The 14,994-nt window shown below is 46.5% G+C and overlaps 2 protein-coding genes across 6 annotated transcripts; both read left to right on the top strand.

The window, feature by feature from the left end:
- Positions 1 to 451: 451 nt before the first annotated feature.
- On the top strand, positions 452 to 10,886 carry LOC128273618 (glutamate dehydrogenase, mitochondrial). 5 transcript variants are annotated; one of them, XM_053011625.1, is made up of 7 exons: positions 452 to 585; positions 969 to 1,406; positions 5,326 to 5,918; positions 5,992 to 6,153; positions 6,237 to 6,441; positions 7,073 to 7,117; positions 9,553 to 10,886. In XM_053011625.1, exons 2-7 carry the CDS (start codon positions 977 to 979, stop codon positions 9,822 to 9,824), a joined length of 1,707 nt encoding a protein of 568 aa, XP_052867585.1. In that variant the 5' UTR covers positions 452 to 585; positions 969 to 976; the 3' UTR covers positions 9,825 to 10,886. The 5 variants fall into 5 exon arrangements, with proteins under 5 accessions (XP_052867585.1, XP_052867584.1, XP_052867586.1 ...); XM_053011624.1 differs by lacking the exon at positions 7,073 to 7,117 and adding an exon at positions 8,582 to 8,626; XM_053011626.1 differs by lacking the exon at positions 9,553 to 10,886 and adding an exon at positions 7,876 to 8,396.
- A 448-nt stretch (positions 10,887 to 11,334) lies between these two features.
- LOC128273018 (uncharacterized protein C14orf119) lies at positions 11,335 to 13,031 on the top strand. Its single transcript, XM_053010921.1, has 2 exons — positions 11,335 to 12,269; positions 12,330 to 13,031. Exons 1-2 carry the CDS (start codon positions 12,045 to 12,047, stop codon positions 12,576 to 12,578), a joined length of 474 nt encoding a protein of 157 aa, XP_052866881.1. The 5' UTR covers positions 11,335 to 12,044; the 3' UTR covers positions 12,579 to 13,031.
- The last annotated feature ends 1,963 nt before the right edge of the window (positions 13,032 to 14,994 follow it).

The following is a 14,994-nucleotide window of genomic DNA, read 5'->3' on the forward strand; positions in this document are numbered from 1 at the left end:
CTCGTTCCGTGCGAAACCTGAAAACTGGGGCCACACGAAGCGTAAAAGCGAGCGCTATAGAAACTTTTAATGTCAAATCGTTTACGCTTATGTCAAAAAGTGTATACTCCGCGGAGACGTAAAAACAAGCGTAAAACCGAACGAAAACATTGTTATAAAACGCTTTTACAAACAGAGGATAACGTAAGTTCTTATTTGTGATGTTTTTTAAGCTTAACTATAAATTTGTTAAAAAATTAAAAATTATTCAGAAATCAACTTACCTCTTTGTTTTCTATTTTCTCGGACCAAAAACACGAAAGTTTTATATTTTAAACCTTCCACACGAAGATTTGCCATTAATAATTTCTCTTACGCTCACTTTTACGCTTCGTGTGGCCCCAGCTCAAGTGTTTGGTCCCCTGGTTCTGGCCCTTAGTGCTCTCTGCCGTCGTCGTGGTCGTATTCCGTCATTAGCCAGTGGCCCGTGAGGGAGTGCGTGCTTCGCTTCAAGTGAATAGTGTGTCCGGGTGATTAGACCCCGCTAAGGATTAGGGCGGATTTGTGTGATTGTGCCACAACCAACAGTGCACCGATTTTAATACTGTGAGCATACGAGATTGGCCAACCCTCATTAGTTTAGCCAGTGCAACGGTGGTTTTCACCGTAATAATCCTTACTGAGGCTTTCAGTTTAGTCAGCACAATTTGTGGATCCGATTCCTTTGTGCCCTCCGTTTCCGTGGCATCTTTGCCAGAAGTGTCCATTCGGTGGATTCGGGTCCAAAAACCAGTTTTAGCCACCGTGTGGGAAACCGTAAAATATGAGAAAAGCTGACCCACACAGCTGACGACAATAGATGACCGTTTCGCCCGCTCGGAGCTCGGCGTTATTTGCTTTTCATTAATATTTTTGTAACCACAGATGCATTTTGTTTTATTGTTGTTTTTTTTGGCTGCTGGCCGTTCTGTTTGCCGCACGTAACACAGGCGAAACCATGTACCACCTGAAGACGATCGCCAAGAGCGCTGTCCTCAAGCAGGAAGTGTCCACCCTGGTGAAGGCGGTGGCCACCATCCAGCAGCCTGCGCTACAACAGTACCAGCCGAAGCGCGGGTACGCCGAGCACCAGATTCCGGAGCGCCTGAAGGATGTGGCTTCCTCGTCCAACCCGCGCTTCTTCGACATGGTCGAGTACTTCTTCCACCGTGCCTGCCAGATCTGCGAGGACAAGCTGGTCGAGGACATGAAGGGCCGCAGCTCGCTCGAGGAGAAAAAGAAGAAGGTTAAGGGTATCCTAATGCTTATGCAGCCGTGCGATCACATCATCGAGATTGCGTTCCCGCTGCGACGCGATTCCGGCGACTACGAAATGATTACCGGCTACCGTGCCCAGCACTGCACGCACCGCACTCCGACGAAGGGCGGTAAGTGCTAGACGGCGGGCGGAATCGTGAAAAATGTGACCGTTGATTATGTAACGAGTACGTTTTGCCGTGCGGGCCGTGGGCACACCATTCTTTCGAGACCGTTCGTGGCCATTTTCGTGTTGGTTTCTGTTTTTGTGTATTCTGAGCTGTTTTGAAAAATTTCCACCACACGCGCGAATCGGACTGTGTGTGTTCGTCATTCGTCCACCAGATGTGTGGGAACGCATTGCGAGAATGATTAATGGGTTAACACCTACAGAGGACATGGTGTGTTATGTGAAATCGATACCAAGTTTGAACGCATGTAAATAATTTGGTCACATTTTCAAGAGAAAAGTTTAACAATTACGAGCGAAACATAAACCCACCCAACCTCTCTGTGTAAGGGGCTTTTTGCTGGATTGTCATAACGGCTGATCACGTGAGGATGTGGAATGATAAAACGGAGACAATTTGAAGAAGCAAACGTCTTCCACCACGAAACACGGTTGTCAAGTACCACCACCAGCAGAACCGGGTAGAGATAATTGTGAACAATAATAGATCGCAAAAGCAAAAGTTATCTCAGGGAGTTGTGTGGCGTGTTATCGGACCCACCTCCCTTGTGATGAATGGTAGCCATCGAGTGGCATTTGTCCTCGATGACCGACCAGTAGTTGTAATCGAACCGGTATAAGTCGATTTTCAATTGTGTACAATCTAATTAACTCGACCTACTCACAATTCTAACATCTGTCGCTTTTAATGAACCGAGTGATCCAAGACATAGATATGATGGTAGGCCCAAGATTTTTATTGTGACTGTTGGTGCGGGTTCTAATGGATGAGAATGTTGAATGTCGCTTCGAGAACTGCTGTACCACTTGTATCGCACAACACTCCAGATGTTTTTCACGCGCCTAGCAGCTGAGGACCATTGCAGCATAAAGCATAATGGGAGCGATAAGAAGAACAAAACGCGCATATCAATGCGCCAGCATGGCACGCGCATCGCTGTGATTGGAATGCCGCATACCATCGAGCAGCATATCGCGTCTGAATGTTGTTAGGCTGGCACGTGTTCTGACCCTTTTTTGGCACCGCCGCAAGAAACCGGGTGTTTTGTATTTCCATTGTGAAACCCTTTGATCATCAAGCTGTGGGTTCCGTATCGTGCCCGTACAATGTGCAGGCAAGATCAGAACTCCGCTGGCCTCCTATTGCAACACGCCACTTCAGTGTAATCAATGGCACTTTCACTGAAGTGGCGTAAAGGTGCTGTTGTCAAAGCACTGGCACAGGGAACATGCGATCGTCGACCGCACTCTCTCTTTCTGTTTCGTGCCGTGTAGCAAGGAACCATAAGGACCCTCCTTCTCTATGCTTCAGCAACACTTTTGAAACGATTATCACGATAAGCACATCTTTACGTACGCATTGCAAACCAAACGGAGTGGTTCCAACGGGTGTGGTGGCCGCGGGCTGAGGAAAATTGCAAAGTAAAGCAAGGTCATCGTTGTGTGTCGCCCGGCTGATAATGTTCGTGGCGGGCACGAACGCAGGAACCGATGCCCGTAACTGGTTTTGTTGCTTCGTAAGCGGCGATAACGGTAGTCAAGGGGTTCAAGCGTTACAAGCGCACCCGTTACGCCGGCTAAATCCTCCGGCAATTCGGTCGGCCACCGGCCAAATAGCAGCATGCGGCCCTCTAAGGCAGCATTCAATCTGGCAGAAAAATGGAAAGGATCGCTACAATGTTTCAAACGACGATCCATGGCAACACACTCCGGGCCGGGCAGAAGCGATTGCGATGTTCATTGTTTGAAATTAAGATTGACTCTGAATTTGTCCCGCGCCACTCAGCGCGTTCCGATCGACCCGATGCGACCATTTCAGTCCATAATCGCTGACCTCCGGGGGTGTGTCACAGGCTCAACCGTTGCGTCACCGAGGCAAACGGTGTTGTACTAATCGATGGAGCAGCTAAAAATACGGTACACAACGGCAGTTGCACTGCGGTTGTTTCTTTTTTCTGTAATGCTGGTATTGGTGTCGGTTGCTTGTAGGTTCTTGATTCCTTGATTCTTGGGTCACGATGTGTATTGTTTTACCCGTTGCCCCCGTGTCACGAGGTTTTTGTCTAATCGCGTCGTGGCATGATTACGTAAAGAGGTAACGTTGCCAAACCGCACCGGACCGTATAATTGTGCGTATTGCTCACGTGCCACTCCAAAGTTGGCTTAAAAAATAAACGGTACATCCAAGTCTTCCGCATCGGGTTCTGCTAATGGGTTTCAAAACATGAAAAACTGTGACACATTTAACGCTGTAAGTCACGTGCACCGGCTACCGGTTCGAGCAGGTAGATCCATTCGGAACTGAATGTTGGTTACGGTTGTTCCGAATCAGTAAGGAGATTGATCGCGCCTTCAATGTTAAAAATTAATGTACCTACCTCTTAAAATCTCTATGTCTGGTACCAGGTGGAAGAAAATGATATTTTAGAAAAATAGCGTTGGAAGAGAAGCCTTCCTTAGCAAAACTGGCGAGAAAAGCTTACTTGGTACATTTACCATACCTAAATTAGCACACTAATTAGTAATGCACACCACAGGCACCACTTGGTCGATCGTAATACGATCTTGGAGGATGGAAATTGGTGAATAAATAAGCGGATCCTGCATGTGAACAGCCCAGCGTTCAAGTAAACAAGTTCTGTATCGAAGCTCTTGGCTGGCAACAGACTGCGAACCCAATGCAGGAGACACGCGTTAACGAAATCGATTAGAGATGATCCGTCGACACATTGTAACGTAAGCTGCTGCGGGAAATGCACCGTTTTAAAGCACAATCAACCAAAGCTATTAGACACAACACACCGATTGACTTGGCAAATAGTTTGAATAGTTGCGAAGAAGATATGCGGATTCGTTGCAGGCGGTGTTGGGATTCAGGTAGCCTTCCGTGTGGAACTGTGGTAAACATGGATCGTCCGTCGTTTGAATTGTTATGTAACGTCTTTTAAAGGTCTCCCGAATCTACAAAGTGTAGCACCAGCAGTTCCGTTTCGAGGACCATCTTCACTTTGCGTGTGTTTTTTAACACGAAGACGACGGTGTTTCTGTGTATTTTATTTTGCGAACTTTTAACGTATGCGAGACAGCGTTATGCGTTTGGTTATATTTAGCACGCATAGCCCCAGTCCACACCGGTTAATTGCGACGCATCGTGACGCTAGCTCGAGCATGACCCTTTTCTGATCTAGACAGCAGCATAGATAGCATAGACTGTGCGGTTGCTTTCCGCTCGCGATCAAAACAAACTGAAGCACCACAGAACACGATCGTGTTCACATTACCGCAGGCGTGCATTAATTTCTCGTAGAGCGCGTTCTCTCGCGCGTGGCAGTGACTAATCCTCTATGAGTCGGATTTAGAACGTCGCTAAGGAGCGGAGGTTGCGAACAGGTCTTCTTCCACACATCGGTTCCACAAAAAAACTAGTCGTGCATGAGACGGGTTTGAGGTGGTTGTTGTTGCTAAGCCATCGAATCGATCCACAGTCGAGCGGCTTGCATTAGGTTTTGATAGGAAGTCGTTTTACGACCCACCTCTAGACCTCCAAATTCGACAACGTTTTCGGGGCGCTCCAACGCGTCAATGATTGTCAGATGCGGAAACCTTGAGCTCGGCAACCCGGCAAGTGTTGACCAAATCGACAGCAGGGAATAGCGAGATAACTGACCGGGTTAGCTCGGCCGGGAAAAGTTTAAATGCCATCGAAAGCAGCCGAATGTAGGGTTATTTTTTGAATATCTTATCAAGGGTGTCATAACGTGTTGACCTTGGAATCGACGGTTTATTGACAGACGGGACGGTGCGCGTGCTTCTCGGACTTATCAGCTCATCGTGCCATCTTTCTTGTCGTTTTCCTGTAGGTATCCGTTTCTCGCTGGATGTGTCGCGCGATGAGGTGAAAGCACTGTCCGCTCTCATGACGTTCAAGTGCGCGTGTGTCGATGTTCCGTTCGGAGGCGCTAAGGCTGGTGTCAAGATCGACCCGCGTCAGTATTCTGAGCATGAGCTGGAGAAAATTACGCGCCGCTTCGCGCTGGAGCTGTCGAAGAAGGGCTTCATTGGCCCGGGTATTGACGTGCCGGCCCCGGACATGGGTACCGGTGAGCGCGAAATGTCCTGGATCGCTGACACCTACGCCAAGACGATCGGTCACCTCGATATCAATGCGCATGCATGCGTCACTGGCAAGCCAATCAACCAGGGCGGTATTCATGGCCGTGTGTCTGCCACCGGTCGCGGTGTCTTCCACGGATTGGACAACTTCATCAAGGAGGCCAACTTCATGGCTCAGATCGGAACGACACCTGGCTGGGGCGGCAAATCGTTCATCGTGCAGGGCTTCGGTAATGTCGGTCTGCACTCGTGCCGTTACCTTACCCGTGCCGGAGCCACCTGCATTGGAGTGATTGAACACGACGGTTCGATCTACAATCCGCAGGGCATTGATCCGAAGGTGAGCGTTGGCAACCTCCGTGGTTGACTCTTATTCGGGCTTGGTGGTGATTAACATATCAACTTTCTTCTAGGCGCTGGAGGACTACAAGAACGAGAAGGGCACGATCGTTGGCTTCCCGGGTGCCAAGCCGTACGAAGGCGAGAACTTGATGTTCGAACCGTGCGACATCTTCATCCCGGCCGCCATCGAGAAAGTTATCAACGCCGACAATGCTGCCCGCATCAACGCCAAGGTGGGTAGAGAATCACCAAAGACGCGAGTTTGCGATTCGTTTCGTTTCATTGTGTATAATTAACAACCAATCAAAACCGACAGATCATTGCCGAAGCTGCCAACGGACCAACTACGCCGGCCGCTGATAGGATTCTGATCGATCGTAACATTCTGGTGATTCCGGATCTGTACATCAACGCCGGTGGTGTGACGGTTTCGTTCTTCGAATGGCTCAAGAACCTTAACCACGTCTCGTACGGTCGTTTGACGTTCAAGTACGAGCGGGAATCGAACTACCATCTTCTTGGTAAGTCCCACAGTTTTGTGCTTTTGCGGTGAACACAAGCCGGTGCTTAGCTTCTTTCTTTACAACAAATTACTGCACTACCTTTAGCGGCGCTCACTTGACGGTGGCGAAAGCCAGCTGGCTGCCTCATCTTTGCACCGAACAAACACAAAAATCGGTCTTGCCAATAATGCTTTTAGCAAACAAATTATCCATCTCGTTGCTCGCTTACCCTAATTCGATTGGCTTCGGAACGACCGCGAATCATAACATAACATTTCTGCACTATTATCACCACCACCATCCGGAAGTTGGAAAAAATCCGATGGACTATCTCGTAACTCGTAAATTGCCTCGTAACGATCTGCACGGGCGCGCGCGCCCCAACGGCCAACCAACATGTTGGGCACAGCAGATGTAGACGCACAAAGTAGACCCACTTAAAGCCACGTATTTTGCCACTGCTTCAACGGTAAAGGGTGGCAATCAACATGCAATCCATTCCAAAATTGTGATTCCTTTAGTGCGCACTACGTCTCCGTCCGTGGTTCCCACCGTGATCTTTTCTGTCTTTAGATTTCTTTTTCTGTACTATGATTTTTCTTTTCTTTTTTCTTTCTTTCTATACTTTATTGCTTGATCCTTCGGCCAGCTTCCATCCAGCAATCGTTGGAGCGATTCGTCTTTGACGACGAGAGTAAAGTATCCAATGCAATGGTGGTCTCTCTTTGTGCTCATTCCGGTTGAATCACTGTGATGCAAATGAAATTTTCGTAATCTGACCTCGATGGCAAAATTTCGGAATGTTTGTTTATGTGTTTTTTTCTTGTTTCTCCAAATTGGTCCAAAATTTATCGAATCAGTTGTCGCCAGTACTTTAACATAAGCCTACACCACTGCACTTTGGTCCATCCCGTCCATACTTCCTTCTCTGCCTTCTGACGATGACTTCCACTGAGCGTCTGTTTTGCTTTCTTGCTAGACCGTTTCGTACTTATGTGATCCTCTAACGTGATAGTGTACATTTTGCCTGCCGTTGTCTTCCCTTGAGGAGCGAATAACAGATTAACCCATAATCTCGAGAGTGTGTACTCACCGACAGTTGAAGAGGTTCCATTCTCTTCTCAACGATGCTTGCAAGCGTTGTCGTTTCACGCGATAGAATTGTGTATGATGCATGGAGTTCTTGTTTTTGATTTTGATTTTAACTATCAAACTTATCATAGAAAGAGTGTGTGCGCGTATTTTGATTTGGACTAATTTACTGTTTTTAGTAAACTTATGGTTTTGTATGAACCAAATAATAAAACCACCGTTGCAGATTAGATAACGATGGTTTTTTTCGTTTCGTTTTTTATCTCTTTTTCTCTTCCGTTTACGATCGACAATGATCCTTGCTCCTGTATCTGATCTGATACACGCAAAAAACGCAACCCACCCAAACACACACTCCAGAGTCCGTCCAGCGATCTCTTGAGAGCCGCTTCGGCACGGTCGGGGGCAAAATTCCGATCGAAGCTTCCGATGCGTTCAAGAAGCGTATCTCCGGTGCCTCGGAAAAGGACATCGTTCACTCCGGTCTCGACTACACGATGGAACGCTCGGCTCGCGCCATCATGGTCACCGCCATGCGCTACAATCTCGGAATGGACCTACGCTCGGCCGCCTACATCAACTCGATCGAAAAGATCTTCCAGACGTACGCTGACGCTGGGTTGGCTTTCTAAAACTGTGGCCGCCAGCGCCAAGATCCAAGCGCTCCTCGCGTTTCCTGTGTGTTTATCCCCTTCACATTTTTGTTTTCCCTACGTCGTTCCCAAAGTGCCATGAACATACGTTAAGACGAGAAGCGTTTGCCAGCCGCAACGTTGTTTGTTTTTCCAATTAATTTAAGAACGGGCATTTGAAATAATTAATAAATACTTCTGTATCCCTGTATGCAAATATTGAACGCAAACAAAAATTCTATGCGTCTAATACCCGCGTGACTCTCGAACCAGCGTTAGTTTCAGATGTAGCAAATGTGCCTCGTTGCAAATTAAATGCATTCAAACGTACAATTTTTACACAAACGTTCGTGGTTTACCATATTTTCTATTCTATTCTTTTCTCTTTTTCTCATTTTTCGCCTTCTCGTGTGTCAACTCGCATCAATTTACAGCATCCGTGCAGGAATCGCTCGATAAGCACTTAAGCAGCGATGACAGTAAAGTATCCCAGTTTTCCCGGCTTCTACTTCAACTGTTTTGCAAACCCACTGACTCTCGTCACCGCAAGTTTCGTTTTTATTTCTGTTTCGGTGCTCCAACTTCTTGTGCTAATTGGTTCGATTCATAAATTTACATTTATTCGTTATTTTTCCTCTTTCCCGTTCTTTCTTGCTTTCTCGGACGTGTACTTGCGCGCTACTGAATCTGTTTCTTCTTTTTTGTAATAATTTCTACTACAATAGATACTTCACTTATGGGCTTAACTTCTCTATTTTCTATCTTGAAACATCGCAACATAGCCATTGGTTGCAATTTATGCAACGAGTTTTTGAACGTGTTTCGCTTAGCACAAGTCTTTGGATGTCGTCTTACAGCATGTGACACTGAAACCGAAAGCCATTGTTTGAGTACATATGCTCGTATTGCTCGTAACATAACGACGTTATGAATCATTTGTTGTTGAAAAAACCTAATATTTTTTCTTTACATGACTTGTTGAATCATTTAAGCAGTTTGGCTGTCTCCGTATTCCACATTTAGTTGTTTTATGTTAAACAGCGCCACGTGTGGATTTAATATTTCATTATACAAGGAGTTGTACTAAACATTATATCATAATTACCTTTAAGCAATAGAAGAAGGAATCGTTCCTCGAAGAAGGCGGCTGGTTAATGGCAGAATGTGAAAAATATGAGCTCACGAAATCACGTGTACAAAAATTGACTGCATGATCTGCAAAACAGGGGCTGTTACAACGGGTCATGAACGTTTTTTTGTTCTACACTCATCTAAGTTGCACCTATCATCATTTGAAAATCATTAAATTACACTGACAACCGTATCATTCCGTCTGGTGTTTAATCGGTTGCGATCGTGTTCCGGAATCGTTCTAATTTGTATATTTTAAACTTTGTTTTCGCAGAATCTGTTCAAGCTTCACTCGAAAGACGTTTCGGTAATGTCGGCGGCAAGATACCGGTGACGCCATCGGAAGCCTTCCAGAAGCGTATCTCAGGCGCCTCGGAAAAGGACATCGTGCATTCCGGCCTCGATTATACGATGGAGCGTTCAGCTCGTGCCATCATGAAGACAGCTATGAAGTACAACCTGGGGCTAGATCTTCGTTCCGCTGCTTACGTCAACTCGATCGAGAAGATCTTCCAGACGTACCGCGATGCTGGTTTAGCCTTCTAAAACATTCGAATCGAGGAAACCAGGACGTTCGAATCGAGCAAGAAAAACAAGAACAAAAACTGCTATACATTCCATAGCGAAACGCTACACGACCACGTCAAACTATTACATAACAAGCCCTCCTGCTATTTTGCTACAAACGAAAGTGATCGTTTTTTACCGGCGAAAGACGTAACTAGAGTAACGTACGAAGTTGACGCGAAAAACTCAGTACTCATCCAGCGCCTAAAAAGACACCATGCCGCCAAGTGTCTCCTCGAAGATCGACGCACCTATATGCAGGTCATACTAAATCTCGTTAGCGAAGAGGATGACGGTGTGTAACCTGCGGCAAAAACAAATCTTTGCAACTTTAAAGATTAATTTTCTCCTACCTCAGCGTGCTCTGTAGGGAAATAAAGTTTTAACTCGGCGCAACTGGTCACTGTCACTGACCGTGCGCTGGCGTGATTCGGCAACATTCCAGTTATGTTAGTAATGCACGCTTTCTTGGCTATGCATTATCAGCAGTTTTACTTTACACGTATCGAGAATCAGTGATTTCACGAGCAGCCAATGTAGCATTTATCCGTAGATTGTTTATTATTTTCATTCCAATACAATGTGCGTTGTGGTTAGTACTTACTCTATTTCCGATCCCCACAACGAACTCTCGGCGGATGAAAAATAGATGTATGAGGCATTAGCGGCGAACTTAAACAGAACAATATCAACTTAATACCAAAACGTCGATCAATTTGGTTTTCCCACACAGCCATTAGAGGGAGACGATTGATGCCCGCAGCAGTATCTTAGATGTATAGGAAGAAAAACCGTGATCTACTGCAAAAAAAACTTACTGTGTTCCATACAAACATGCAAGAAATATCTACAAAGTTCTTTACACAGCACGAATTACGATCAATTTTTCCAGTGACTTAATAGGGCAGAAGGGTGCATCGGCGATCTACAACTTACGGTGCGCAAGTACATGTTATAACGCAAGCTAAACCAAGTGACGGCGCAAGAAATGAAGAAAAAAGTAAAGCGAAAAATTTAAAACCAAATTATGTTCTAGTTTTTCATGCATCGTTTATCCGACAATCTTACAATCAATGTTCCTTTACTTGTTATATTTAAAATGGACCTCAGAACCGCTCCGGCTCGGTTTCGGTTTATTCTTTTTTGTAAGAATCTTAACAAGATAAAAAACGTCTTTTAATGGAACTAACGAATAAAAGGGTAATGTTTCATCAGCTGTTCATCAGCTGGATCGGCGAGCAGGTGACATGAAATATTTCACGTCCCTTGAGCTAGCGCGTTTCATTCTGCTAAACGCCTGAGAACGTGAGACGGCGTGCGATAGAGTGAGGCGAAAGATAAACAGACAGTAAAACAGAGAGAGCAGCTACAACGCGAACGGAAACGAGAGAGCAAACTGGCATAATGGGAGGGATTGAGAACCGAAGCCGAAACCTGAACTTGGAATGGCATTAGATACCTTTGTTGTTATCCGCAGCTAGCCGGAAAATATCGTAGAGTGTCGAAGAGACAAGGTGGCGCTTTGAGACACTATCACTCCAAACAAAAGTGTTAATCTTGCGGTTGCGTATGACTGTTAGGGCAACAGAAGTGCTGCAAGAGCAAAGCCGTGCAAAGGCCTTTCGTTGTGCGCCGCGGCCACTGTTTCGTGACCTGTCCGTTCCGTTCTCCACAATTATTGCTGGTCCCGAACGATCACAGTGCCAGCGAAAGAAGCGAAACAAATAGCAAGAAATAACAAAAGGTGGGCCGAGGTACAGAGAGTGGTCCGGTTGACTGTGGAGAGCACGGAGTCGAGTGTGCACAGATCAGGAATCGAGATAAAAAAAAGGTGAAAATAGACCGCCGAGGAAAGCGGATACAATAGACGAGAGGTGGCGAGAGAAAAACTGGAATCAAAAAGCTCAACCACCGACGCAGCATAGCACAGTTCCAGTTGCACATAACCCACGGGCCCGCTAAGACTAGAGACCCACCAGTTCAGGGTCCGGTCCTCGTGAGAGCGGCCAAAGTGCCGTTGTGTTCTGTCGCTGCCGCTGTTTCTGCGGTCTTGCGGTTGCTGGTGCGCCATAGAAGCTAAGGTTTCGTTGCTCATTGAGCAAATCTGCTTCGCATCCGCTGCGCTTAAATCGGCGGCTCACCCAGAGCATAACCACGCACGTCATCGACGGTGCATTTGTGGTGCAGCATCCGTTCGAGATGGCATCTAACGGAGCATACAATCTTACGGTGGATGGCGAACTGCGCTATCTCTTGCAGTGGTTTGAAGAGTGGAGCGACTTCCAGCGTGAAGACTTCGTTCCTTTCATGGTGTCCTACTTGTCGCGTCAACATAGTGGAGCATCGCACGTAAACGGCATCATCGGAGCAATGGTACAGTTGAACCCCGGGCAGGACAAACCGATGAGTTTGTTCCAGTGTAGGGTAAGTTCACGAACGGCGCAAAGTATGCGAATGCTTAGCTAACGGTACTTTACCTCACAGGTAAAATTGTTCAACGAATGGTCCATCAAGTGGCCGGAAGAATTTAAAATCAAATTGATGGATCGCCTCGAGCAGATCGATGGCCCGATCGCTGCACGAATACGAGCCGAGCTGCTGGACGGATCCAGCAACGGAGTGACCGATGAAGCGACGCCCAGGGAATTGATGGAAAATGATTTGACGGAAACAACCACAATTGTCCTCGAGGCGACCGTTCCCGTGCCGCTGCTTGTAGCTGACGAAGATTAGATGAAAGCCTGAATCGAACGGATCGTTACAGAAACACCACATTCCAATCATTCCCGGGTGTATCCGACGGTAGAGTTAAGGATGCCAATTGGGCCTAGGATCACAAGGCATCGGAGAACAGATATTTATTGACATTTGCTCGTTATTAATCAGCCATTTTAGCGGTGAAGCGGTACCAAACGAGTGTTGTATAGAATTTCCTCTATATCTCGCGTAAGAATCACGTTTTCCACTATTTAAATCATTAAACCATGTCACTACATGTATGTTGCAAATCAAAGCAAGAAGACTCGTAGTAGTAAGGAGGAAGGAATCTTGTATTTATACAGGTATTTATAGGCTAGTGGCGATGGCCAGAAAATCCAATCAATGCCATATGCGAATGCTACTGCATCTGGGGTAGGGAACCTTCTGTGGAGGCAGCTGACGCATCACACATTGTGAGGTGTCTTGCATTGAGGTGTTCAACCCCGGTAACCGTAGGCCTAATGTTGTTTCCAAACAAAAACTACAAACAAGCGTTTATCAAAAGTACATCGGCGCGTCTCACGCGGCAGTGGTCCATTTGTTGAGAATGTGAGTAATATATACAATGATATGAATAAATTACGCTAATCAAACAATAAATCTGAAACGCATCGTTTGCACTTCCTTTCCGTTGTTCTAAATACGCAATACTTCTTTGTGATTGTGATTAGTGCTTAAAATAGAAAACCTTTAAATGAATGTACTCGAAAAAGCGTTGCCAGGTAAGGAACTCTGGCGGTGGCGGTGCACTGTGTAATGAACTCAATAAGGTTAATGATAGACAAAACACCACGAAACGTAAGAATCCGCGGCCAAGAACTAATTGACTTCACAACGCCCAGAGAAAGTCAAGTAAGAGGCCACAAGGTAATAGGCATCATTGCAGTGCTTTTGCAAAGATCAAAAGCGAAGTAGACAGAGAAAGTAAGACCGCGAGAGAGTGGCACAATGAAGAGCTCTCATCAAGTGCACCGTCTGCCCATTACGTCCGCTTGGCCATGGTTTGTACGGTAGCACAGAAGGTCCTCGAAACCCACCGACACCGACGTAACGATATACCAACAGTAGCAACCCTACCCTACCCTACAGCGGATCGAGATAATCAAACTCCATCTTGAGCGCGATCATCATCGGATCTTGATGATCCATCGACGGTAGAACGCTGGCAACCGAAATCCGATCAAAAGATCGCCTACCTTGACCGTGAAAAACATCCAGCAGAGAGGAGAGTCTAATTTAGGCAATCATCGATCATGGCGAGCGGCGCACCGCGGTGAAGGCTTTGCTTTGCTCGCTCCACACATCGCGCGCAAAAAGAAGGCGAGACGAATAAACTGTATCCAAACGGGGTGGGCACCAAACGGGGTCGTCTTCGCGGTCACTTTATCTGCTGCCTTCGTCTGTGCCTTTGGCCTCGCGAGGAGGTCGGACAATGATGAGAATGAGAATGCAGCGTGCATGCGGTGGCGTTCGACTCGACCTGATGGATCATAACGGCAAACAATTGAATAATACATTCATAAAGCACGTTAATTTGTTAAGAAGATTGGTTTAGCGAATGCCATCCAGTTCTGCCCGCTGGTTTATGCCGATCGACACTCATCACCATGCTAATGGGGCGCGACCATCACGCGAACTATCATCGTTTGGCTGATTCGACGCCAAACATCATTTCGTAATGGGAAATTTCAAGGCAAAAATCGTTGGCATATTATTTGTTCAAGGCACATTTTATGTAGGCTTCATCGTTTAGACACTGCCCAACAGTAAGAAGTAATTCAGCAAATTTCAATTCACCTGTGAATTCAGGACCAATTTAAGAAGGTCGAACTAATGATTGGGTAAAATAGCCTAAGAGTACAATTGTCCGTTGACCTTACGCGTCTGCAATACGTACACAAAAGCGTACGCCAACTCGATTCGGAACGGCGAACCTCTGGGTCGGCTACTGTCTCGCAGATTGTCTGTTGCAAAGCCACGCTGCTTCCTGCAGCCAACATGCGTTCGAGAATGTAGCTGCACGCTGCGGTATAGTGCTTTTTCCGCCCCACTTGGTTGTTTTGGCGCCACAAACCGTTGCTGAGTCGGTGTGCCGTATGCAGCACATTTCCATTAAGGTTGTGCCGCCGGTCCAAGGACACGTTCTCGTTTAGCGCACAACTCGTAGCACTGTTAGTGCATCATTTCGTCGGGTTTTTTGCCTACTTAATGTGAACGATCTCGTGCGTTTAATCTGTTCGCCGCGCCATACAAACAAAGCACGTAACTCATCGTAGCATAGTAATTTATGTTAACGATGCGCGATCAACCCCAAACCGACCGGTTCTGCATTCTTTCGCAGATGACTCAGGGAAAACTTCGTTGGGTGTCGCCGCTTCATAAAGCAATC

This window comes from Anopheles cruzii, chromosome 3, assembly GCF_943734635.1.
Source record: "Anopheles cruzii chromosome 3, idAnoCruzAS_RS32_06, whole genome shotgun sequence".
NCBI classification, from domain to species: Eukaryota; Metazoa; Arthropoda; class Insecta; order Diptera; family Culicidae; genus Anopheles; species Anopheles cruzii.

What these genes read in the sequence shown, in the direction of transcription:
- LOC128273018 (XM_053010921.1), top strand. Translation starts at nt 12,045, where the DNA reads ATGGCATCTAACGGAGCATACAATCTTACGGTGGATGGCGAACTGCGC. An exon ending in TGAGTTTGTTCCAGTGTAGG is followed by an intron (nt 12,270 to 12,329) that starts GTAAGTTCACGA and finishes TTTACCTCACAG; the next exon opens with GTAAAATTGTTCAACGAATG.
- LOC128273618 (XM_053011625.1), top strand. Translation starts at nt 977, where the DNA reads ATGTACCACCTGAAGACGATCGCCAAGAGCGCTGTCCTCAAGCAGGAA. An exon ending in CCGCACTCCGACGAAGGGCG is followed by an intron (nt 1,407 to 5,325) that starts GTAAGTGCTAGA and finishes GTTTTCCTGTAG; the next exon opens with GTATCCGTTTCTCGCTGGAT. An exon ending in CTGCCCGCATCAACGCCAAG is followed by an intron (nt 6,154 to 6,236) that starts GTGGGTAGAGAA and finishes CAAAACCGACAG; the next exon opens with ATCATTGCCGAAGCTGCCAA.